This window comes from Pleurodeles waltl, chromosome 7 (assembly GCF_031143425.1).
Source record: "Pleurodeles waltl isolate 20211129_DDA chromosome 7, aPleWal1.hap1.20221129, whole genome shotgun sequence".
NCBI classification, from domain to species: domain Eukaryota; kingdom Metazoa; phylum Chordata; class Amphibia; order Caudata; family Salamandridae; genus Pleurodeles; species Pleurodeles waltl.
The window spans coordinates 1,193,790,238-1,193,816,239 of NC_090446.1; the positions used below are offsets into that span (position 1 = coordinate 1,193,790,238).

General features: G+C 46.4%; 1 protein-coding gene across 1 annotated transcript in view; it reads right to left on the reverse strand.

Annotated features, from left to right (window-relative positions):
- PIK3R5 (phosphoinositide-3-kinase regulatory subunit 5) overlaps positions 1-26,002 on the reverse strand; it is a 276,234-nt gene that overhangs the window by 154,454 nt on the left and 95,778 nt on the right. The window contains exons 2-5 of the mRNA XM_069200312.1: positions 10,214-10,326; positions 8,177-8,277; positions 6,551-6,619; positions 2,134-2,272 (exon numbers count right to left, since the gene is read on the reverse strand). Of these exons, the coding sequence (XP_069056413.1) occupies positions 2,134-2,272; positions 6,551-6,619; positions 8,177-8,277; positions 10,214-10,313 (409 nt within the window). The 5' untranslated portion in view covers positions 10,314-10,326. The remainder of the gene's footprint in view (positions 1-2,133; positions 2,273-6,550; positions 6,620-8,176; positions 8,278-10,213; positions 10,327-26,002) is intronic.

A 26,002-nucleotide genomic window follows, 5' to 3' on the forward strand; every position in this document is an offset into this window, starting at 1 on the left:
TAATTATAACGTCCCTGTAACCTTTGTTCTTTTAAGTGAATAGAGAGAGAGAGAGAGAGAGAGAGAGAGAGAGAGAGAGAGAGAGAGAAAGAGAGAGGGAGGGAGATAGATAGGTAGATAGGTAGATAGATAGATAGATAGATAGATAGATAGATAGATAGATAGATAGATAGATAGATTGACTATGCACCAGCCCTCTAAAGATGCTATTACTATAAGAAATCTTACTGAGTAAAGACCGTTTGCTACTGTTTACAGCTAAGCCTGCGTGGCGTTAAAAAAGAGGGCATCTGCCACCGTTGAAGGGAGTCGAAACCATGCTGATCGCCCCCCACTCCACCCACCTCCCTTCACTCCGATCTCGTTTATTGTCTGCGGACCCTGTTATATTACTTATGCCATGGCACGATTGTAGATGGCACGATAAGGAGGAAGTAAGGGACGGGCGCTCATGGTATGAATTGTGTGCAGCAAAGCATGCTGGGCACTCGGAAACAAGCTGGCACCAGGCCTACTGGCAGCTAGGCAGCCGCACCACCCTTCCCTTCAGTAACCACCAGCAGTTTTGCGGCTCGCTGAGGACATTTACATGCAAAACGCATTTTCGGAGAATATTCATTTTCTGACTATTGAATTTCACACCTTTGTAACTAAAACGAACGCAGCGTAAACATAGAAACTGGGGTAACACGAGCGCAGAAAAATGTGTGTCTGTCTAGTTTACCCATGAAAGCAAACACTGCCTACTTCAAGCCTTGCCGTTTAGGTTGGGAGGGGCACATAACTCAGGAAATTAGGTACATTTTTAAAAACAAAAACCACATTGAATAGTACACATGGAAAAAAACTAATACTACAACTGCAGATCGGAAGGGTTCAATAGATTCACATTTTAAGCAACATGCAGGCGGTGTCCTTCATCAAAGCTAGGTAGCCATTGCGTCTCTCTTGCAAAGGTGCGAACGTTTCTCTGGACTATTGGGAAATCCAAAAAGCGCTGAAATGCTGGCGCCGCCGAAAATTCAGCAGGTTCATTCACCTGTAAATCGCATTTGGTTACATTTGTCAAAGCTCTACCAGGATTTCAGTCAACTGACCTCCGCAGTAATGCCTTATTTCGCATGAGGCACCACAGTCCAGGGCAGAGTTCTTATCTACAAAACTTTATGACAAAAAACAGCCCTTAAGCACACGCAATTTTATGTAAAGTCCTTCCAAAATTATTCGACAGTTTTCGAAATCTGGTGATTGTGTCCATTCTTTGTTGTTCCACTGCCAACGTGAGTACACCCTGCTGACGATCTGCATGGTGCACTCGCCGCAGTTATATGGTGCGATTCATAACAGCATACATTGCTATTGAAGATTTAATACGTAAGTTGACTAATACAATTTTGGATCGGATTCGTGACGGCTAACATAATTTATAAGACACACATAACAAGGACAAGCCATGAGGAAGTTGTGGGTCAAGGCGCCCGATAGATGAAACACGTGTTGACAGTGGAACAATAAAGACTGGACATGTGACATCACCGAATTTCGAAAATTGTGTAATAATTTTGGAAGGACTTTGAATACAATGGCACGTGATTAAAGATTGTTTACTGTTGTATTATAACACCTTAGGGAGTATTGAGGGTGTGGGGTGGACACCTTCCCTTTGAGCACCGCATAATAGACTTAGGTTAACAACTAATACTGTGTGGGACATATAAATGAGCGCCAGGAGTTCCTATTCACCTCCTTATTTGTAGCTACAAACCTTTATAATGTGGAACTTTAGTCCGATTGGTTCAGTTAGGAAAATCCGGACTGCATGGTCCCTAAAGCATTGCGTTTTTCCATAGATACCCAAGACGGGAACACAGGGCTCCAGATGATTTGGTGTCACCTGGTACTGCAAACTGTCAAATACTTGCACCCTCTCCTTCATGTTAAGGTCATCTTACATGTAACTCATTCCAACAAAGTCCCTTGAACATCAACACAATAAATCTCTACGGCATTCTGCTCAATAACCATTCTGCAATCAGAACAGAAACAACAGCCTTCAATGGATACTGAGCCCTGGTTGAGGTCTGAGGTCCAGTGCTCCTGTTCTAGCTTCCTAACACAGACCCTGCCACGTACCAGGTGCCTTGAGCTCATCTGCGATGAACGACAGCAGCTCCCTGTAGATAGTGCAGTAGGGCAGTGGCCAGGTAAGGAAGCTGTGGTAAGTTTCTGAGGCCTTCTGAAGGAGGTGCGGTGCTGGTGGAAAGTATGGTGTCTATAGAAAAAGAAAACAATATCACTGGCAAATTCAGGTTAGTGGCTATCTAATCATGGCATACACGTCAACTATAGCACAAACAAATCGTTCTGATGGACATATGGGTGTATGAACACTGTATTACTGCTGAATAGATATCACAACAGAGGAAAATAGAGTATTTTAACCCTGGAAATTCAGATCTGAGGGATGGAGGACTGGGAGGGAGTCATAATAGGAAGTAAATTTTGGTACCTCTGAAGTAACTGTGCCGTATTCATCACCTTTGTTCTGAAGAAAAATAGGATCTGTAGTGGATCAAGATTAAAGAGAAGGGTGGGTGACAGTGGAAGAGATACAGATGAAGAAAGGAATTTCCAATGTATTGTTCAGGTGGGGGAAAGAGAAATAATACTGTTGTACCAGCAGGAGGATTATTTCCATGCAACAACATATGGGCATGTAGCACTTTAAATGGAATACTAACCTAGGGAGCCAGAGGTGGGACTCATGACATTTCATAATAAAGAGAAATCCTCAAAGGAAGAGATTGTATAACATGTTAATGTGAAGGGGGCCCTTGGGAGACAGAGTCAGACATTTGGTTTCTCACAATAAGAAGAATTCCTTTGAGCAAGAGGACACCTCATTGTGGAATAAAGAGAACCACTGAGAGAAAGACGCAGACTCTTTGCGTGTCATGATGAGGAGAACTCCTTGAAGCAACCGTACACATGGTGTCTCATAATTAAAAAACTTCAAGATTAGATCCTATGACATATTGATATGAGGAGGACAACCTTGGGCCAAGGGGAGGTCAAATAACATTTTAGTATGAAGAGAACCTCTCAGAGGAAGTGGTGGTCACATGAAATGTGGAAATGAAGGGAGCCTCTTGAAGTAGAAGGAGCACACTTGCTATCCCATAATGGAGAAAATGTTTTGGAACAAGAGGACAAATGGAATCTTAGAGAAAAGAGCATCCCCTCAGAGCAAAAGGAAGACACACAGCTATCTCAATCTGAAGAGAAGTCCATGAGTGAGAGGGAAAGAAAGCAATGGCAGCTCTGAATGAAGAGAACCCATCACAGCCAGAACTCACGGACAGAAGTCAACAACTTAGACTTCCTTTCTACACCTCAGAAATCAAGAAACTCGTCTGTGGAGCCTCTCAAGAATCATTGCTCAGCCAAACACTCTTCAATGTCTACATGACGCCCCTCACAGACATTGTCAGAGTCCACGGTATCAACAAGGTATCCTACGCCATTGACACACAGCTCATCCTCTCCATTACTGACTCAACCAGCACTGCCAAAGTGAACTTCGGCAACTGCATGAGTAATGTCACTACTTGGATGAAAAACAATTGCTTTCAGCTCATCACAGACAAAACCAAACTTCTTATCTTCGGCAACAACCACTCCCCCTGGGATGCCTCTTGGTGGCCCTCTGAACTTGGCCCCCCGTTAAGCCCTAAGGGACCATGCCAAGAACACACCAACCTCTCAAGAGCAGAGACATCACTGCTGCTTCCTCATCATGCTTCCACATCCTGCTAATGGTCTTTAAGATTTTCAACTGGATCCCACAACAGTCTCCCAGGCTCTTTTCACAAGTAGACTTGCTATGGAAATGACCTCTACTTCAGAATCCCAGCCCATGTTCTACACCAACTCCAAACCACCCAAAATGCTGGCACCATACTCATCCTGAACATCCCATGAAATAACCACATCTCTCCACACCTGAACAATTTCTACTTGCTTCCAGACCTGGAAAGATGTAAGTTCAACCTACTCACCCACGCCTACAAATCTCTCCACAACACCGGCCCAGTGTACCTCAATCACCGTCTCAACTTCTACCAACCCACCAGACACCTTCCATCTGCTTCCCAGGCAAGAGCACACCTCCCTTGCATCAAGGTCAAAAGCGGAGGATGTTCTTTTTCATTCCTCGCAGCCAAGACTTAGAACGATTTCCTGCAACACCTCAGAACCTCCCCCTCCCTTATGAACTTCTGAAGGAACCTCAAGACATGGCTCTTCCAGACAAAACAGGAATGACCTCTCCCCATCCCCCTCCCCAAGGCCTGCCCTAATCAGTGCTTGGATACCCTTACGGGTGATTAGCTGTGCTCTACAAATCCACATAACATAACCTAACACCTCATAGAGAGGCGAGCTCCTTGTAGCAAGGGGAGGTCAAATGACACCTCTAGAGGAGGAACTAAAGATGGGATTGATGACATACCATAATAAAGAGAATGTTAAAGAGCAGGGGAAGGGCACATGAAATCTGAGAATGAAGAGGACACCTTGAAGCAAGATGAGGACACATGACACTTTGGTATATGAAACCACTCGGGGCAATACAAGCACACATGGTATCTCATAATGAAGATAACATCTTGGAGCAAGAGAAAATATGGAATCACCTAATGACTAGAATTCACAGAGCAAGAGCTCATATTTCATTTTAGAATAAAAAGATCCCCTAAGAAGAAGAAGAGGTCACATGACATTCATAATGAGGAGGGCTCCTTAAAAGCAAGATGAGGACTTTTTGTGATGAAGAGAACAGCTCAGAGCAAGAGGAGGTTACACACAGTCTCAGATTCAAGAGAACTCTTTAGAGCAAGAGGAGGACACATGGAATATCTTAATGAGCAAGAGGACACATTATATCGCAGAATGAAGAGAAACCCTCAAGTAAAGAAGACTCACAATGAGAAGAGCCTGTGAGAGCAAGTAGAGGTCACCTGACATCTAAATACAAGGAGGACATGTGGCTCCTTAAAAGGAAAGTTCACCGGGTGGTAAAGCATGTGGTATCATGGAACAATAAATAGGACACAGGTTTCCTCACAATGATAAGCACCCCTGAGAGCAACAGGACACTTGACTTCTCCTAATGAATGCCTTGCCCCGTCCCCATCACTCAGGGTGTGCAAGGATGGACTTTGGCAATGAAGACAACACTGGAAGCAAAAGGGGCACCTGAAATATCCTTATGAAGACAATTACAAAGGAAGGCAAGAAGAGAGACCCTATCATCTCATCATAAGGACCACTCATGGGGGCATATGCACTCTCATCTTAAAGACCACCCTAGAAGCAAGAAGAGAATCCTGGATTCTAAGAATGAAGATCAGACAAGGGGGCAGGGCTGGTGGCATCTTAGAATGAAAACCATTTATGTGGGGAAGTGGATGGGCATGTAATGTTGCAAAATTAAAGTCACTGGTCGAGAAAAGGCAGGGCATGTGTCTTAAATGAAGACCACCTATTAGGGGAAAAGGAGCGACACACTGTATGGCACCTCAAAATGAAGACCACTGTTGTGGTGGGCAGAGGATGGACACACAATGCCTCTGAACTGAGATCACTGATTGTGAAAGGCAGGACGCATGTGTCTTTAATGAAGACCATTCATCACAAGAAAAGGAGGGACATACTGGATGGCACAGCAGAATGGAGGCCATTGTGGGATGGGGACAGAGCATGGACATGCAATGCCTCTGAATGAAGATCACTAATTAAGAAAAGGGAAGGCGAATGTGTATTAAATGAAGACCACCCATCAGGGGAAAAGGAGAGACATATTGTATGGCATCCCAGAATGGAAACCACTGGGGGTGGCAAAGGATGAATGGGCAATGCCTCAGAATGAGGATCACTGAATAAAAAAAGGGAATGTGACTGTGCCTTGAATGAAAAGCATCCATCAGAGGAAAAGGAGGGACACACTGTATGGCATCTCAGAATGAAGAACACCTTGGGAGGCAGAGAATGGACATGAAATGTCTCAGGATAAAAGTTGCACGTCGGGGGAAAAGATGGGTACTGACATCAAATAACAAAGTCTTGGTTGGACAGAGAAAGCACATACATCATCTAATAAAATAAAATTGTGATACGGAAAGGGAGGGCACCAGGCCTCTCTTAATTATACCCATTGCTGGGTGAGTGGTGGGACCCAAAGCATCACATAATGAAGACCACCTATGACGAAAAGTGGATTAATAATCTCATTTTTCAAACCCTGCTGGAAGAAACTCGCCCAGACATGGGAGGAACATGAGATCACTACAATCGGATGTTGTGTTATGTGTGAAGAAGGAAGAAACACCACCTGCAATGATGGAAGTTGGACAGAGCTTGAAGGAGTCAGCTCATTATTAGTACACAGAGGAAGGAACATGGTGACCTTTTACTGCCCCCCTTCACTCAATCTTAGTTCATCCTTTTAGGAGGCCGGCTGAGATAGTGCAAGAAACCGGGAAGTACTCACACACAGGACAGTCGAGTAGAACATCAGGGCCAGCGGGATGACCAGGTGGTACTCACTGTTTGCTTGAACCTGAAAAACACCGAAACATATCAATCGTTGGGTCAGAGCTTTCAAAAACAGTGATACAGTTGCCAGGTGAAAATCAGGATATATGCAGTTGACAGGCTGGAGGGTAATGGAAGAAGTCAGTCGGTTGAATGTTTGATGGATCCCCAACCCCGTTTACCTTTAACAGGCCCCATGCTTTCTGGAAATTAATCCATGCATTTGCTTGATATGTACAATGAAATGTCTTAGGGCCTGATGTACGATGGCAGACAAGTTACTCCCTTTTAACCTAACGGATGTCCTGTCCGCCTTATCACAAGTGCCGTAGGAAAATGCTCTTGTAATAAGGCTGACACAGTATCTGCCATGCTGTGGCAGAGTAATCCATCTGTCATATTCTAAACCAGGGCCTCAATATAGAAACGTATACTAAAATGTATGAAATGGCCCCCTAAGACACTGTTCCAGTCAACGGGACTGCAGTCAGCACAGTAAAGTAGTGGTCTCTGCCGAACATTTCCATGTACTGAACTGCTCCCCCCTCTCTCACACCCCGGCCCAACCCAAGCTCGACCTTGTTTTCAACCTCATAGGACAATACACAGCACACAATGCAGAATAGGGACCCCTTACGCAGCTACTGCTGGAAACTGTGCACGTGGGCGGCCGCTATTGTCTCTGTGTTTAAGTCCCGGTCACACTACTGCAGGAAGTAGGAAGCCATCTCTCTGTGAATGGCCCCGGTCTGCCTCCCTCCATTCATGCAGTGCCAGCATGAATGGAGGGAGGCACCCTCCTTCTGTTCCCACATACACATGACTTCAATGTTTGCAACCCCACAGCTCCACGGCAAACTGCATTGCGGTGGCTACATGCAACAGGAGCTTTGTCTTACGTCAGGAACTCAGTGGTCTTTGGTTGCACTTCAGGACATCACTGAACCAGAGCTGTGCTATATCTCGCCATTTACTTAACCCACTAAAAGAAAATAATAGGCTGCTGAAGAGGTAGCGGTAGCCCAGAGTCAGCCCTGTAATGCCAACACGTGTCAAACGGTGCGTGATCTCACTTCCGCTTTTTTTGGCTCCTTGGCATTTGTGTTAAATGACGTCCATGGTACAGGGACTTCCGGAACTCACGTAAATGGAGCACAGCGGGAATGAATTAGAGAATAAACAACCATTTACGAAGCCTCAAATATTAGGAGGAAGGAATACATATTAGACACACATCACTCCCATGATCAGAGGACTGAGTTAGAAGAATAAAAAACACGAGTTGAAGCTAAGAGTGAAAAGATCTAACCCCCAAAGACAGCCCCCTACATTTTCGCTCAACCAATCAGCAAGCAGTACCAAAGGGCCACTGAAAACAATGGCTGTTACTCTATATAAAAACATTGTGACATCCGATAACAACCAGACGCCTCTCAGGTTCACTAGTCTGTTGAGAAAGTCCCCTCTGTTTCCATGCAGGGTCTTATGACTCCGAGTGGCGCGAGGGGCAGGACCTGTGCTGTGCAGTTTCCCCACGGCTGCACGTCAGCGGGTGTAGGGCATCCGCAAGGCATCCTCTCACCTGTCGCGTGCGCTGCAGGATCTTCTCTACGAGGATGAGGTAGTTCTCTGCATCTCGGCTCACAAGCTCTTCCAGGCTCCAGTAGTTCAGGCACAGGCCAGCTGCCAAAAACAGAGACACATGTTAGAAAGCAGGACCAAGGAGCGCTCCGGAGCACTGGGGCTTAAGAACGAACGGGCTTGCTGATGAGAAGTCGGTACAAGTCAACGGGCCACAGGCCCTACCTTAATCTGCTCACTCCTGAATATGCAGGAAGGAAAACAGCCCATAATCGGCTCTTCCGAAAACAAAGACCCCAAAGCCAAAATGAGACCTTAACCATCCATCAGGCAGAGCATGGGCTTCTCACTTCAGTGAATGAAGAAGAGGGGCCTACCCTAGTCCCAGAAGGGCTTTATCAAGGTCAGATTTACAAGATAAAAACATACAATACTAATAAAACATACAATTAATCAGAAAAGAAGTTTGTTGTTATCCTGAAAATATGATCTGAATATTGCCCCACTGTACCCATGTTGCACTCCTCAAGCATAATGCATCTACTATAATTGCAGAATTGTTCAACTACCCATCTGACCACTAGCCAAAGTTCTACTGATGGCAAACTTGCCTTTCAGAGTTTTCCAGAAATGAAAGTGCAGACCTTTTCTTGGCATCGGTACTTTAATAAGGTGACGGCTGGTATCAGGGTCTCAGCGAGTCATCTTGCAATGTCCAGTGGTGATTCCTAAAGGAGATGCATTGAGTTACAGTACTCACTGCATGCACAGTTCCAAGTGTATGTCCACCGCTACATGTCTGGTTTTATAGGTGGAGACAAATCATAACAAGTGTTGGTGAATTCAGCTCTTCTAACAATGTTGAGAACTGGATGTAGCTCTGCCTTTTGAATATAGTTTTATTGATTTATTACATGTATTATGGTTCTATTGTTCTAACTGAATAAAGATGAACTTGAACTTGACTAATTTGACCAGAATGCAACTGAAAGGATCTTGATCAAACAGTGATGAAACACTACTCAAGAACATGCTAAAAGAATGCACATGCTCAACTGAGGGTCTCAACTGAGTCTGATTTTCATTTTATTGTACCGATTACCATGCTATTCGCTTCCTGACTCTTGAGAAGTGCTGAGAACTCAAAAACACATTCAGTCATGGTGTACTAACAACAAAGATGCTAAAAAACGTGATCTAAATGTGTAGTCTTGCACGGACCCACCATGTGGCTACCCCAAACCACACAGTTCAGTTTATTCTGGGGCCAGACAAAAACTTCCTGCTGGCTGATGCGAAGACCAGTGTCACACTAAAGGGTCATCAGGTGAAGAGAAGAGTTGTCTTTACCCTGACTTGTGACACAAACAATCACCAGCAATAAGATTTCTATAGTGTTCCTTCCTTTGATGGTGTTGGATTGGGTTTTGAAACTTATTGTGACATTATACGCCAGATAGTCCTATGAGGCCATTAGAAACAGTTATTATATGGTGCCACCATAAGAAGGCTAATGAGTGATTAAAACGATTAAAAGTGATTTATGAAGCACAACTGGACCCTTTTTGCCTCAAATTTGGATCATTTGTTTGGGGAGGGTGGGGGGGGGGTCGAATTAGGAAACTTTTTTTTTTCTGAGGCTGGAGTAGGGTTTTTAAAGGTACTCTTTTACACTCCATGATTGTATCTGTGATTCACTTTGCTGCAACCTTTTATTGTAGTCTTGATTATAAATCAGTAGTGCTATATGTTATTGTGTTCTTTAATGGCCAACCGTCTCAGTAACTAATACACATTTTAAACAAAATATATTTATGGAGCATGCAGCAATCTCCACAAGGTATTCAGACAAGAGGGCCCCACACTTTTGCAAGCAGCCTGAAAAAGGCCCGTGTCGCTAGGACACAGGGATATTTAGGCAGTAATATGTCATTTTCATGAAGCCCGACAGCCTTACGCTGGAGCTGGGAGATGCACAAATTATTTTAACGTTTGGCATGCGGCATGTTTGGAGCGGCGGATGGCAGTCAACACCTACCAGTCCAGGTAGCAGAGGAAGGTTCGCTCCTGCTCAGCCCGTGCAGGCATCTTTCCAGGGCATGGTGGATCCTGTCCTCCGTGCAGGACGTGTGCTCCATGTTAACTCATCTCCTGCAGGAATCAAGGGAGAGACACACAAACCATTTAATCATCAGTCACCTTTACTGACAAATTCTGACATTTATTTCTGCTACTTTCTTTTTGGTACCTATAATGACAACTTTCAGTTGAGTGGCAGCTTCAGTGCCAATGCTGCGTGACAAAATGCTATCAGGTTAAAATATATATAAAATAATACATTATGGAGGCAGATTTGTAATACAACATACAGAAACGTAAACCAAATCTTTGGTTCGTCCAAGACAATCTAGGGATTGTTGAAATAACCACCCAGGTAGTTTATGCCCAGGCATTGAGCTATGAAATTATAATTTCGTGACCTTCAACTTTCTCTGGAAGATTTCCGCTCTCCACCTCAAAGCTCAATGCTTACAGTCGAGAGTGGGTATACATGTCAGCCGTACAGTTCCTTAAAATGACCTTTTGGACCAAAATACATCAAAAGAATTGACATGGCGACAGGTGAAATCCATTGGCGTGAATTCTTCAAAAGGCCGAGGGTGGTGGGGGGGCGTTAGTGGAATCACACGCCATTTAACCTTTGACTCACACGCACACATATTCACACTCTCTCTCTCACATAAATGTACTCTCACTGGCTAGTAAGCATACGGAATACATTTAAAACATTTCTTCTCAAATCAGCTGCCAGATAGTGTCATGTTTCAGAAAACGGTACTCCATTTTTATACACTCATAATGAATAATAGTACTCACTATTAGTGTAATAAAAACATTTTGACAGAAAACAAGGAACGTGCAGCCTTAACCGACGTCCATTAGGACGAGTATTTTGCCACCTCTGAGGCCAGGGTTGCAAATGCTGTGCCAGGGGTTGCAGGGGTCATCGGCGTCCCCTAAATGACGTCCATGGTGAAATCCTTAGAAAAGTAAAATAAAAAATAATACCAGAAAAACATTATTAAAATAGATTTACACGTTGTATATAGTTCTGAAATGGTTACATGGCACCCCGCCTTAGAACACCACCATACAAGAAAAAGACTATAGGCGGTACATCCTTCTCCGTTCAAGCAGCCAAACTATGGAATTCATTACCCCCAACTATAAGAGCCACAGATAACTTCTTTAGAAAATATGTATCACTACTATGTCATAACAGTAAAATACACACACTCTTTAAACCTGTTTAACCAAGTATATTTACCCATGGTTCTAAATATGTATTGTATGTACATATATGTGTGTGTATTCATGTTTGTACGTATGTGTGTGTGTGTGTGTGTGTATCTATATATATATATGTATGTTTGTATGTTGTTCTGTGCTTGGCATGTTCGTGGGTCATTGAATGGCTCCTGGGTGGGTTGTTATACTAGATATCTATGAATCCCTGATCTCATCTTATATCACACTTTTCTACCCATCATCATATGTCATGTCTCTATCAATCTATCCTCCATTCCCACTCTGACTCATCCCAAATCCATTCTACTACTTTAATCTCCTAAATAACTCTGCCTAAGTTCTTCCCTCAGCTCCCACATCTATCTCACCCAAAACCTCACTTTACTACCATGACCTCCCAAACAACCCTACTAAATTCACCCTCATTTATCTCACCCTGCGACTATAATCTCCCTAACCCCTTCCACAGACTCTTCCCTCCTCCATTCCCCTTTACTCATCCCAGGCCTAAATTCTATTACCATATACTCACAATTAACACTTCTGGATTCTTTCCTCCTCCACCCCTCCATTACTCCAGTCAATCTAACTAACAAACTCTCATATCCGCAGCTCAAATTAAATCATAATAATACTAAAACTGTACTCATATTTCCCAATACTAATCCATCACTAATTCTTGTTGGGTTCCGGAGTAGCATGCTACTCGCCGAAAAGCGCTTCGATGCCTCATCAGGGGTAGTAAGCGCTATATAAATACTATTACAATACAATACAATATGATATAATATCCAATTGAATGTGAAAATAATACCTAGATTTCCCCAGACTGTAAAGCGTTATCCTAAATAGCTAAATAATTACTTGGTATAATGTTTTATATAAGTGTTAATACCCATTCGAATTTCAGTAAGACAAAGCCAGAAAAAAGTCTATAGGCACAGCAGAGGGGCAAACCATTCCTAGTGACACACCTTGAAAACTTAGTCCCTGGTGTGGACGGGTCTTGTGTAACTATGCATCTAACAGGTTACTGTATGTCAGGTACCAGGTGAACTGTGGAATATGTATACAGGAGACCAGATTGATGTGTGCATGCATGAACCCACATTTCTCATGCATACCCCTTCTCTAGGAAGAGCCTGCAGAACATGTGTTTCCTGTCGATCACCTCTGCATTTAAAGTGGGGATGTCCAATGTAAGTCCAGGAATGCCAGATCAGTGCCAAATGTTTGTCAATGATTCCTGACTAGATACAGAGATGTAACTTTGTCAGTGAGATTCGGGAGGGGAGGGGGTGAATCTCAAATTTCCCAACCAAAAAAGCAGTGGTGGAGGAGCGAGATGACTATGTTGTTATGCTAATGTTGTGTCAATTTGTGTAGCGTACTAATCACCTGTGATGGTATCTAGGCACTTGGGCAGGTGTGTAGGTGCTAGGCCCCGCAGAGTTAGTCAAAGAGCAAGGACTTCTGCTTCCTGAGGTCTTCAAGGAGCTAGGAGTAGGCTCTCATGTGCTGAGGGAGGTTGTTCCAGAATTTGGGCACAATGTAGGAAAATGAGAAACCTCCAGTTCTGCTTTTGTGGATGCCCGGTATGTGTGCGAGTGTGGGTGATCAGAGGAGTCTGGTCAGCTGGTGAAGGTGTACGCGGTTGTTGCCATAGTTGAACCTACTTATGATGAGTTCTTGTGTGATGGTATGTCTTGTGTTCTGGGACAACCATTTGAAGATCTTGTTTAGCATGTGTAGGATGTGGAAGGAGGAGCAGCTAACTGCGTTGACTTGCACTGTCATGCTGAGTTTATCATCCAGGACGATTCCCATGTTTCTAGAGTGGTTGGTGGGTTTAGTTGTAGGTCCTAGTTCTGACAGCCACCAGGAAGAATTCTTGTTTCTAAAGACAAGCACTTCTGTCTTGTCAGAGTTGTGCTTCAAGCAGTTCATTCTCATCTATTCTGCTACCTTGATTATGCAGTTGGTGATGTTGGTTCTGGCAGTGGTTGTCTTGCTGTTCAGGGGTAGGATGAGTTGTGTGTCGTCGGCATAGGATTGGAGGGTTATGCCTTTGGGTTCTGATGATGTTAGTGAGAGGAATAATGTAGATGTTGAACATGTTGGGACGGAGGGCTATTAGCAAGCATTCATCCAATTATCTTTTGGGTGTTTGATCGCCAGTAGTATGCCTGGAAATCTAAAGCTGACACAACTTTCCAAGCCTATTACTGCCACTGTTTGTAAACATCAAATAGTAGTAAATATGCACCCATTGAAGGAGTACTACCACTGGCAGAGATTGACTATTTTGTTTGGCAAACCAGTCACTGTATGCATATATATATATATATATATATATATACTCCAAAAAATTAACAAGTTAAAAGCTCTTAGTGAAATGGGAAGGATGAGAAGCATGTAGACATAGCAAACCTGACTCAGGTTCCACAATTCCAACTATCAAGCCAACATGGCATTGAGAGGGTGTCAACACCCCCAAACAACTCCATTGAACCTACACCCCTCCCCGTCTCACCTGAACCTGGTCGTTCCTCCTGGGAAATCATGACAACAGTCATGTACTACACAATGGCCTATAGTTCCTGCAGTGACATCACCTGTTTTAAATGTACGTTCACTGCACACACAGTTCATCATCTCTGCTACTAGAAGCCTTGATGGCACAGTTGTAAAATCTGTGCATTTAGACAGGGTTCCATGTTTCAATTCCTTTCCTTTTACAAACGATTTTATCAATTGACTGGTTGCCCCATGCACTAAGCCCGGGTTGCACATAGAGGTGTGCATGCCAGCAAATGAATAGGGTGAAGCCAGGCAAGCCTTGAGTCGAGCCAGCCCAGAGCCACCTGCCTGGCTAGGCTCTAAGAATCCAAGCACAAGCCAAGCTTTGATAATGTTTGGCATGTATATTGTGCAAGAAACATAGTGTAAAAGGATCATACAGTGTCTTCAAAATGCAAAAAAATGTGTTTGTTACATTTCACCATAGCAAATGAAATTGTATCACTGCATAGACACACTTATTAAAAGTGATAGTTTAAATAAAAAAAAATTACAGACAATAATGGATGGCCCCAACAATGCCGTTTTCAGTAGTCATGTAAACCCTAAATGTGGCTTCGATTTTTATTACAGATGGAAAAACAAACATAACAGGTGCACGTATATCACACATCCTGAACTCAAGTATTTAAAAGTGCTCTAATGTGTGATCATAAAAAAGACGCTCTGTGAAATTAAATGTTGGCCTAGGATCACACAATTTGGACAAGCAGCAAAGTACTGAATCCATGTTACCTGATTTCACATTTTGAAGTTCAGCCACCAGATGTACCTCTCTCTGTCTCTCTCTCGCCCCGTTTCACTTTTAAGTCCACTGTTTTGTCTTAATTTCTTGATGCACGATGAGAAAAACAGACACAATCATTGCAGACCCACGACTCAGGGACCCCAGACCCAATTGCCATGCCAAAAATGCATTTATTTGGGAGGTGTCACACCCCAAACAGCCCCTACTCCCCCCGCGAAGCTATGCTCCTGACTAGATAAATAAATACAAGTTATTTTACTTTAGATGAATATGCTTTACGTGAATTTCCTGAACATTTGGCAAGGGTCTGGCCACCCTACACCTTGACTGGGCAACCTCTTCTAAAGCATCAAAGAACCAGCTAATTTTCTCTCACCATGAATGAGCTCCAAAGGATCACAGAATAAAGAAGAAGTTATCCGGACTGGTACTTCACAATGTTACTTAACATTCATAATGCCACATCAGTCAAGCAGTCACCTATGGCTTGCGCCTTCAGTAAGTTCTGGCGTTTTAGTGAAGAGCATTGTCCACAGTATGGTTGGTAGATTTACTTTTCCTTTGTACGGGTACGGTTTTAAGAAAGTGTAAAATAGTGCTAGTTAAAAATGTAAGGGTGGGTGATGTGACACAGCTGTGTGTTGGGTACTTTACGCTTCATTAGGAAGCGACTTCGGCGCACGCCCAGGTCTCCTCCATGGGGTTCATCATCACATCACTTTAGCAAGCGCGGAATACACTGGATCAGGGAAATCAAACTGGGCGCCTCGAGTTCCTATTTCTAAGCGCCAAGTTCCTACGTGATGTCCTCTCCTTCACTAAAATAAAACAACGCCGAGGCCTGCCCATTCCAGGGTCTAGCTATCAATAGTGCATCAAGTACCGTGGCACCGGGGCCCAGAGATATAGAAGACCAATGCATCCAAACTCTGTCTGCCTTCCAGTGCTTAACACGGACAGGTACTGCCCGGTAGTGAGTACTTGCACTAAATTAATTTGAAATGGACAGTGCCTGCCCTTCTAGCACTGCTGTAAAAGTTAAACATGTTTCTATTTAAAGCACTGCTGTCTTTTATCACACCCAACAAATGGATGGCGGGCCCATTTGCCTTGCACCAGGGTCCATGACACCCGTGCTACACCACTGCCCTCGAGGGACATAAACGGTTAGCAGTGAACCCCACTCGGCGAAGTCCGGGGCGCCCCGTCCTTCACCACTGTGCGTCCCAGACATTATCAGTTGAAAGGTCAGCAGAAAAAAAGATGTATCGAGAGGGAGAGAGAGATCAGAAAATCCAAATGTCAGTGTCACCCCCTCGGAACGTCTTTCTTCTCTATCTTGTTCTCTCCGTGGCCTTCTCATCCCCCACAGTGCTTTAAAGCACCCCTAGGTCGTAAGCGCCCTGCAAGAAGTCGAGACGCATGCCTGTATGGTGCGTTCGCCTCCATGGGTGTTAAAAGAGTGTGCAGCCTTGGCTGGTAGCAGCGCCGTGACCACGTTTGACTCTCTTTTAGAAAAACAGCACGTTTCTAAAACTATTTCCAGGAATAAGCTCCGGGAAGTTACAACTTTGTTACCGCAGAGAATTTCAGAGTAAATCCAAAAATGACTTGTCAAATGTCACCGGAAGTCACAGTGAGACAAAATAGAAGCACGTGCTCCGTTATCAATTACGTTTAGTACACTGCTTCTGTAAAGCATCTTTTACAGAGCTCAGTACCCACGGTCGCAGCTCGCAGGCTCCCCCTGGCTGTGGCGAATCTCACGTTAGCGTTGTTTTTTTTTGCTTGACGATATTTGCTTCTTTCGCCCCCTCCTCCAGAGTAAAACAGGGTAGATCCGAACTGCTTCATGGTGACCTATGACCTACGGGAGACTAGTCTGTCGAATAGGATTAAAAGGTGTAGTCCTTTTATTCTTTAAGAAAACTAACACCATCTGCGTTGGACTCAAACCAGAACCAGGTTCGGGCTTCGGCGTCAGCTCAACATCTTTTGATTCTGGGCAGTGACTCAATTTCCCCATGTCTTACAAAATTAATATGTGTTTGTGTCATGTAACGTGTGCTACTGTAAAGCGCTGCAATACGTACGAGTCGAGTTCGTGCTGTATAAAACTGCAAAAAAGCGGCCATTTAAAAATAATCAACTTGGCCCGTTCCCTTGCCCTCTCTCGCTCCTCTTTTTCTTCTCACTCTGGTCTAGAGCACCCCCGGTGTCTGATGTAATTACCTGTTAAGTGTGAGAGGGGCCAGCTGCGGCTTCTGTCCCCCAAAACCGGCCCAGTGCCTCCATAAAAAAAAAAAAAGTATCAAGACCAAAAAAAAAAAAAATCTTAAAAAACCTTGTGTAACGCACTGGGTTAAAAACCAAACACTCCTCCTGTTCCAGTGTTAAGAGAATTCGGGCCCTCTTGGGAGCCCAGGCAGATGTACACTTTCGACTGCTGCTAGGCAGGTCTCTCGGACTGGCTCCCCCACCTGTCACTCTCTCTGTGACGTCAGAAGGCAGAGGACATCCTGCATTAAATGCTTCCTTATCGACGTGGTCACACTGTCACAACATGGGGCATCGAAACCAGTCGCGCGGAGCAGCATCTATGCTCACGGACGCCTCGCTCGTCGATCCTCCCCAGTGAGCGTCCGAAGGCAGCTGAAATCTTCCTTTAGGCATCCTCGAAATACCACAAAATAAATACAAACTATATGTAACCAGCATGTTTCTCGGGGCCACTGCTGAAGCGTCCTGTAGCACATTACCTTGTCTTCTGAGATTCACTGGGTAGCGCTAGCCATCAGGGTCACAGATGTCACTTCGCCGTTCTCCCTCAAGTGGCCACAGAAAGGAGCGCCACGAAAGCAGTCCACTGAAGGCAGGGACTCTCGGGCTTGGAATGAGGTAACCCGGCGTGCTTTCACAGGTTACATCACACGCTACTATCACGTGCAAATAAAATCTATATATGCTTATGTTCTCACCACGTCAGCGTTTGACTGGAAGTCCAGAAAAAAACATGTGGTCAAATAGAAATCGGATGCGGTCTGGCCTTCTCTCCGGATCTCAGCTGCCAGAAAAAGGGGAAGCTCCTCGTCTTTTCAGATGCAAACATCCTCAGGTGACAAAGGCAGAACGATTGGCACACACTTTTTTTTGTTGTGTTCCCTGATGAAATATGGGACTAGATGTTCTTCTGGCGTCACTTGGCCTTCTGGGAAATCCTACCTCAGCCCAAAGGTCATTTGGTTCAAGTTCACCCAACAAGATGTGATCAGCTCCAATCTTGTCACATAGAACTTTCCGAGGCATTAGTTTGAGCATTATGGAAGCCCCATAATCCCAGGAGTCTGGTGTGTGTGTGTTTAATTTTTTTGCAGTGCACCAACTTGACCAGAAGGTATTGGAGTGCTTTACAAGAGCACTAGTTACATCACACAAGGGCGCATTCATTTTGGTATGGAAATCACTTGGTAATTTGCCCAGAATCACAGGTTGTTGAGTGGACGCCGAGACTCGAACATGGCTCCCCAGCAGGTCCCCCAGCAGAAAAGTCGGCAGCTCTGGCCCTATCGGCCACATCCTCTCTTGCGTTGAATCGATCCGTCTCTCAGTGCCCTTCCTTGACTGTGCACGAGGATGCACCCACAGGGCCTACACAAACATTCCGTTATTTTCACGCTCTCTGCTTGTTGAGTCTTTGGCAAACTCCAACAAAATACACATCCCTCAAAGGATTTGAAAAAGTTAAGCACCCTTTTAGTATCTGGGGGTACTTCTATGTCTCCCTTCCACTACTGAAGGGCCGCATGGAGATAGGGGTACTTCTGGGAAAAGCAGATATGCATAGGGGCTCAAACGTTTAGAACACCAGCTGCTCCCCCAGTGTCTGAATCATAGTGGGGTAACGCAAAATGATGTTCTGCCTCCACTATATAACGTCTTATATAACATTTTCTATACACTGTACATAGTATGATTAATTGTGTGTGCCTGATGTAAAGTGCTCCAATACCCTATGCTGGTAAGTGAGGCGCTTTAAGACAAATGAAATACATGCGAGAAAGGGGCTCTGGAGAATTGAGAGACACTGTTAGAGGGTGATGGTGAGGGAATCACTGAGGAGCCTTAAAGATTGCTGTAGCCTGGTGCACCGTAACGCCACCATTTACTATGCTTTACAAACTAATACCATTGACTATACAGTATAATGAAAACAGTAGAATGCACCGTGTTTGCCATTTTTTGCCCAAATTTCCTTAGGGGGGAATCCCCCGCGCCCCACTGTAGTGGTCTGGCTCGCTCACTATGCACCCTAAAGGAGCTGGTCTCACAACATTTGCCAGGGCTACCTTGGGTTCCCAGTCCGGCGCTGCCTGAAAGGCTGTGGCGCGAGGGCTGGGAGCCGCAGGGCCTTGTTAAAAACGATACACAAACAACACTCACCTCTGCATGCACTCTGCAGGGGCTGCAGAGAAAGGGAGTCGCGTCCACAATGGTCCTATAGATCCGGAGTGATATTGGCGCACCTGAGATGTACATTTCTCGTGACCACCACAAGGCTCGCGTGACTTCACGACAGGTGATGTAATCCTGAGAGTCAGAGGAGACGAGTCCCAGGCCTGACACATGCGGGTCGAGGGCCAGAAGTCCTTTAGAGCGCCAAGTGTCATTCGCCGGCCTTTCGTATCCTGCTTTTGACCGTCTCTCCAGTACATCGAGGCCACCCCAACACCCTCCCCAGGAGAGGAAAGCAGCTGTCTGTGTCACAATGGCACATTTCCCTTTACAGTAAACAGCTCCTCCGGCCACACAAAGAGGAGGAACTAATGTCGAGCCGCAAAAAGAATGGGCAGTGTGGAGTGTCCGTGCTGCGCCAAACACATTCAGAAGATACTCAATGAACTCGGAGACACAGCGCTGGGCCGCTTGGCCACCACTGTGGGAATTATGTGACGTAGTTTACACAATTTAGGATGCGAAAAGCCCTTTTCACTTTTCTTCTTGGCGCTACGTGGTATATATCAGGAGGTGAGTCTCACTCAGTTTATCTGAGTCCAAGTCAACCTGATTACTCTGAAACTCCAAGCAAATACACCTGATATCTGATTGTCGTTAACATAATTCTATACGGGCCACTTCCTAAAATAAATGTACAGTGCCTCCATTTCACCTGTACTAAAATTACTTTTCGGATTCTGCACTACGCAAGACGAACGAAGGCAACATGGCAGTAAACATGTACTCAATGTGCAGCTAATACGAAATGAAGTACCGTCCACCCCTTCGGAGGATGCAAAACATTGTATTAACATAGAAGTGACCTGGGTCACTGAAAGACCCAGGTTGAGGATTGTGTTTGACGCGACTCTATTTACGTCTTTTTGTCTTTGTTGGTTACACATTGCTCCAGTCTCCGCAAATGTCTGCGAATGCATTTAAATCACGCCACTATGTATTAGAATCTGAATAATTATAGGTTTTATACTGAAAGTCACCGCGCCAGTTCAAGATGATTATAGCTGTCACTACTCTGATTTCATTTAGCGAGTAGCTTTTGTGAACATAAGCTTCTCTTTCTGAGAGCAGGTCTTCAACTGCCAACCCAGTATTAATGCTACCTCCGTTCTCTGTTAGGATGTACCCCTTTCTGTCGACACTATCCAATGATCTGCCGACCTCTCCAATGATCCCCGCAAACCATGGGACTCGGGGGTGGGGAGAGAGGAGGGGAGAAAACCCTTTAGGGGCCCCTACCCAACCACAGGTCAGTTAACCCCATATCTATGACATGTGGGACATCGAAGGGCTTCTCATCACACCCTGCAGGGGTCCCCTCCATTTTGCGTCACACCTCTGTCCACCTCTCATCCAGCAGTGCTCTTACTGCGGAAGGGATACCCTTTGTTTCCTGTGGAACCCGGGACGTCTCTCAGGATAAGCCTCAGAGAGGCCCCGGTAATTCTCTAAAATATGAGCTACCTAGTGTCTGCCAGTAGAGCAGATTCCTCAGGGTTAGTAATCAGCATAATGTCTGTGGCTGCTCGGCTCCACCACTCCGTTCAGCACGTCTTCGCTCCTAACTCTCAGAGCCTCACCCCTGCCTCCCCGTCTTCTCACCGGAACACAAGCTCCAACATTACCTCCCGTCCCTCCCTCGCCTTCCTTTAAACCAATGAGGCTTCCTGCCTCCCTCTAGACCCTCCCTTCCCCTTTTAAACCCCCCCCCACCCCTACCACCACCTGTTTTTTTTGTCTAGCCCACGCTAGACTTACCTTTTCTCTTTTCCTTCACGGCAGGGCCTGGGGGACGTCGTTTTCAGCACTCCTCGGGGCGCGGAGCTCCGCAAGGTGTGCTCTGGCCGGTCGCGTCTTTTCAGAGCAGGCGGGGCTGCTCGTAAGACGCGTCCTGGGAGTCGGCTGACGGGGTCAGCCGGCTCATTGCGGCTGGGGTGTCAATTTCCGGTTTCCTCAGCCCACGGAGCCGCATAGAGGTGCTGAGGAGCATTTTTTGCGTTCCAGAACTGGTAGGACGGGCGTTCTGCCCGCAATTTTAACTGCATTCTGTAATTTTGAGCTTGGTGGGGATTGGTTAATGGTTGTGTTGTGGGAGGTCCTGGGCCCTTTTTGTTTGAGGGTGTATTCAGGAAGGTGGTAGTGTGTTTTGATTCTACCATGCCTAAGGTACCTGCTAAGCGTCGGAGGATTGTTTCTTCCTCCTCCTCAGATGAGGAGGGTGCTGCAGGCATTTCAACCCCTGGGGGTCCCCAGGTTCCGGGTCGTGGTGCTGCACCACTCATGTCCAGGGAGGAGGTGCAGGAGATGATCGAGGTGGCAGTTTCCAGGGCTCTTCAAGCAGGGATGGCCAGGCCTAGTCGGTCTAAAGCTGCACTTACACCTGCTTCTGCAGGAAGGTCCTCCTCAGAGGATGAGGAGGGGGAGGCTCCATCTACTTCCTCTGGGGGGAAATATGTCTCCAGGGAGGAGATGTGGGAAGTGATGGCACATGTACGGGACAATTTAGGTTTTCCAGGGCTTCAGCCTACGAACTTGGACTCTCACTTATTCCCGCAATATCAGACGCCTTCCAAGTTTGCCATGCCTTTTCAGGGACCTGTGAAGGATATGGTGTTTCGAGAATGGAAGGATGTGGATAAGGCTCAGGTTCCACGATTCCTAAAGAAACTTTATTTACTTGAGGGCGAGGATGTATTGACTTCCTCTGTCCGCTTGGATTCAATTGTGGCTACCCTGATTGGCAAAACGGCAGTCAATCCGGAGGATTGTGTGCCTACTGATGCCACGGACCGTAAGGTGGATTCAGGGCTCAAGAGGGCTTTTGCGGCTGAGAATCTGGCCCTGAGAGCAGGTATATATTCTGCTTATGCGGCCCAGTCGTTGGTGCAGGACTTTGATAAGCTAGCAGTGGCTGTTCAGGAAGGGGCGGAGTGTTCCGAGCTCCTGGCTGGTATGGAGCAGCAGGCCAGGTTGTTGGCGGATGTATCATCAGATGTGGTCCGTACTTCGGCTCTGGCGTCTGGAGCTTTAATTGGGGCCCGTAGGTCCCTCTGGTTGCGATCCTGAAGGCCGACCCTGGGGAGAAGTCTGCCCTTCTGAGACTGCCTTTTGAGGGTCGTAGATTGTTTGGAGATCAACTGCCTTCCATGCTTTCCAAGGCATTTAAGGAAAGGAAGCATGCCTTGCCTTATAAAGGGGGATCTTCTTCTGGAAAAGGGTGGAAGAAACATTCACGTTCTTTTCCCAAGATGGATGCAAAATCTTTTTCTTTTAGGAAACGTCGTTTTCAGCCTCGTTTTTCCCCTAAGAAAGCTGCTCCTTCGAACCGGGGTGGGTCCAAGAAGGGGTCCTGACGATCACTGTGGGCCTGGCGTAGGGCAGGTTGGGGGACGGCTGAGGCACTTTCTTTCAACTTGGCAGGATAGTGTCAGCGATCATTGGGTGCTGGACATTGTGGCCAATGGTTACGTCATCAATTTTGTTGTGGTGCCTCCGGATTCGGAGGTACGTCCCACTCCTCTGCCTACAGGAGGGGCATGGAGAAAGGCATTGTTGGACGGAGTCCGTGACTTGCTGTTGAAAGGGGCCATTTCCCGCGTTCCCCTGGAAGAAAGGGGTCAGGGCACTTATTCTGTCTTGTTTCTGGTTCAGAAGGTATCAGGGGGGTTTCGGACTGTGCTCAATCTGAAAGAAGTGAATGCTTGGATCAAGACGGTGCATTTCCGCATGCTGTCAATTCAGACTATCTTCCCATTGGTCAGTCAGGGGGACTTTCTGGTGTCACTGGATCTGCAGGATGCTTACCTGCATGTGCCTGTGGCAAAGATATCTCAGAGGTTCCTAAGGTTTGCTGTGGATCAGGAGCATTATCAGTTTTGTGTACTACCTTTCGGCCTCAAGTCTTCTCGGATTTTTACAAAGGTGCTGGCCCCCCTGGTGGCTTTGCTGCATTCAGAAGGGGTGTTTATTAATCCATATCTGGACGACATCCTGATTCATGCACCCTCGCAGGACCTGTTGCGGAGGCAGGTGGCCCGGGTTCTGGTGGTCCTGCAAAACCACAGGTTTTTGATCAACTGGGGGAAGTCAGATTTAGTCCAATCCCAGGATCTGGTTTTTCTAGGGGCTCGGTTTCGGACTCTTTTAGGTTTGGTGAGAGTGTCAGAAAAGAGGTTAGGTGTACTCCAGTCCATGGTGAGGGAGGTTGTGTTACGGACTGCCCCGTGCTCTTCTGTGGTTGCGTCTGCAAGGTCATTTGGTGTCTGTGATATTTCTGGTCCCTTGGGCGCGTTTCCATCTGCTTTGCTTGATGACTTGGTTCCTGAGAAGGTGGGCACCAGCGTCCGGTTCTCTGATGACCAGGATTCCGGGGTCACGGTTGGTTCACAGGGAGTTGAGATGGTGGTTGGATTCCAATCATCTTCGGGTAGGGGTGTCTTTGTCTCCTCTGAGCCCGGTGGTGGTGACAACGGATGCCAGCCTCTCCGGATGGGGTGCTTGGATGGGGTCGGCACAGATTTAGGGGTTCTGGTCCCCGCTGGAGGCCAATCGGTCGTCGAATTGGCACGAGTTGAGGGCTGTATTGTTGGCTCTGATACATTTCCAGGTGTCCCTGAAGGGAGCTGCTGTTCTTGTTCGGACGGACAACTTAGTAGCCAAGGCTTATGTCAACCGACAGGGGGGGGACCAGGTCAAGGGCTTTGTTCAGTCTGGCCAGGAAGATTTTTTTGTGGGCTCAGGAGTGGGTTCCTTCTCTCCGGGCTACATACATTCGGGGGGTGGTCAATGTTCGGGCGGATCTGCTGAGCAGGGTGATTCCTTCCACTCAACTTTTCTCCCTCCGGAAGTCACTGTTTCTTCATCTGGTTCGTCTCTGGGGTCTTCCTGTGCTGGATGTGTTTGCGTCCACGGAAAATACGAAGCTCGGTCGATTCTGCTCCCGGTTTCGGTGTCCTCAGGCTTGGGAGGTGGACGGGATGTTGTGTCCTTGGCCGAGGGGCCTTTTGTACGCTTTCCCGACGTTTCAGCTGATCCGGTCTTTTCTGTTGAGGGTGCGGCATCTGGGGGCCAGGGTTATCTTGATTGCGCCCCATTGGCAGAGGGCAAATTGGTTTCCATTGCTGCAGCTGGTGGCATCCGGCAGGATGTGGCCTCTTCCTCTTTGTCCGTCGCCCCTGGAGTTTCCCTGCCTCTCGATGGGGTCATTGAGGAGGTTACACTTGACGGCCTGGAAGTTGAACGCCGGGGTTTGACGGGTCTGGGGGTGCCAGTGGCTTTGAGTTCTACTTTGCTGGCTTCCAGGCGGCGTTCCACTTTGCTTTCCTATGGTAGACAGTGGAAGGTTTTTTCTTCTTGGTGCTTACGGCATGAATTGGATCCTACCTGCGCGTCTATCTTTGATGTGATGCAGTTCTTACAGGATGGTGCACAATTGGAGTTGTCAGTGGTGTCTCTGCGGGGGCAGTGGGCGGCTATTCAGGCGTTTAGGTGTCCGTGGCGTAATCTTCCGGATGAGGGTCATTTGATGCCTAGATTTTTTAAGGGGCTTCTTAATTTGTTTCCTCGCCCTGAACGTTCTTTTCCTTCGTGGGATCTTTCTTTGGTTTTAGATGCATTAACTGCTGCCCCTTTTGAACCACTGGGGGAATGTGATTTATGCCATCTTTCTTTGAAAACGTTCTTTTTGGTGGCCATTACTTCGGCCCGGCGTTTAGGGGAATTGGGGGCCTTGGCCTGTTCTTTTCCTTTTTGTAAAGTTTTTCAGGATCGGGTGGTTCTTGTTCCGGTGCCTTCTTTTATTCCGAAAGTTAATTCTTCTTTCCATGCTCGCCAGGAGGTCATCCTTCCTTCATTTTGTCCGAATCCCTCCTCAGTAGAGGAGGTTCGTTTACATTCTTTAGATGTGCACAGGGCTTTGTTGGAGTATCTGCGTGTGGTGGCTCCTTTCCGTAAGGGTGATTCGCTTTTTGTGAATTTCGGTCCGGCCCGTAAAGGGGAGAAGCCTTCTACCGTTTCCTTGAGTCAGTGGGTGAGGTCATTGATTCTGTTGGCTTATTCCTTGAAAGGGGTGGTTCCTCCGCAGGGGATTCAGGGTCGTTCTACCAGGGGTATAGCGGCTACGGTGGCTGAGCTTCAGGGGACTTCAGTGGTGGAAATTTGCAGGGCCGCCACTTGGGCCTCTCCTTCGATGTTTGTTCGGCATTATAGACTGTCGGACTTGGGTGGTTTGGAGTCGGTATTGGGTCACCGAGTCTTATCCTCTATGAGGTAATAGGGGTAGGGTCTTGGTGGCCTATGTGCATTGTAATAAACTTCTTGCAACTCAGTGTCCGTCTCCTGTGTGTTTCTTGCTATGTCTCATTGCTTTAAAGGAAGGCGAGGGAGGGACGGGAGGTAATGTGTCCATTTTCTTACGATAATGGCATTAGTCCTAGTCCTACTCCCTCGCCTTCCTTTCCGTTCCCTCCTGCCCCCTCCGGTACGGACTGTCTGAGCTTTTACTTGGGCTTGGTTTTTGTACAGGAGGTGGTAGGGGTGGGGGGGGTTTAAAAGGGGAAGGGGGGGTCTAGAGGGAGGCATGAAGCCTCTATGGGTTTAAAGGAAGGCGAGGGAGTAGGACTAGGAGTAATGCCATTATCGTAAGAAAATGGACGCATTCCAGTGCATTGCTGGCACTCA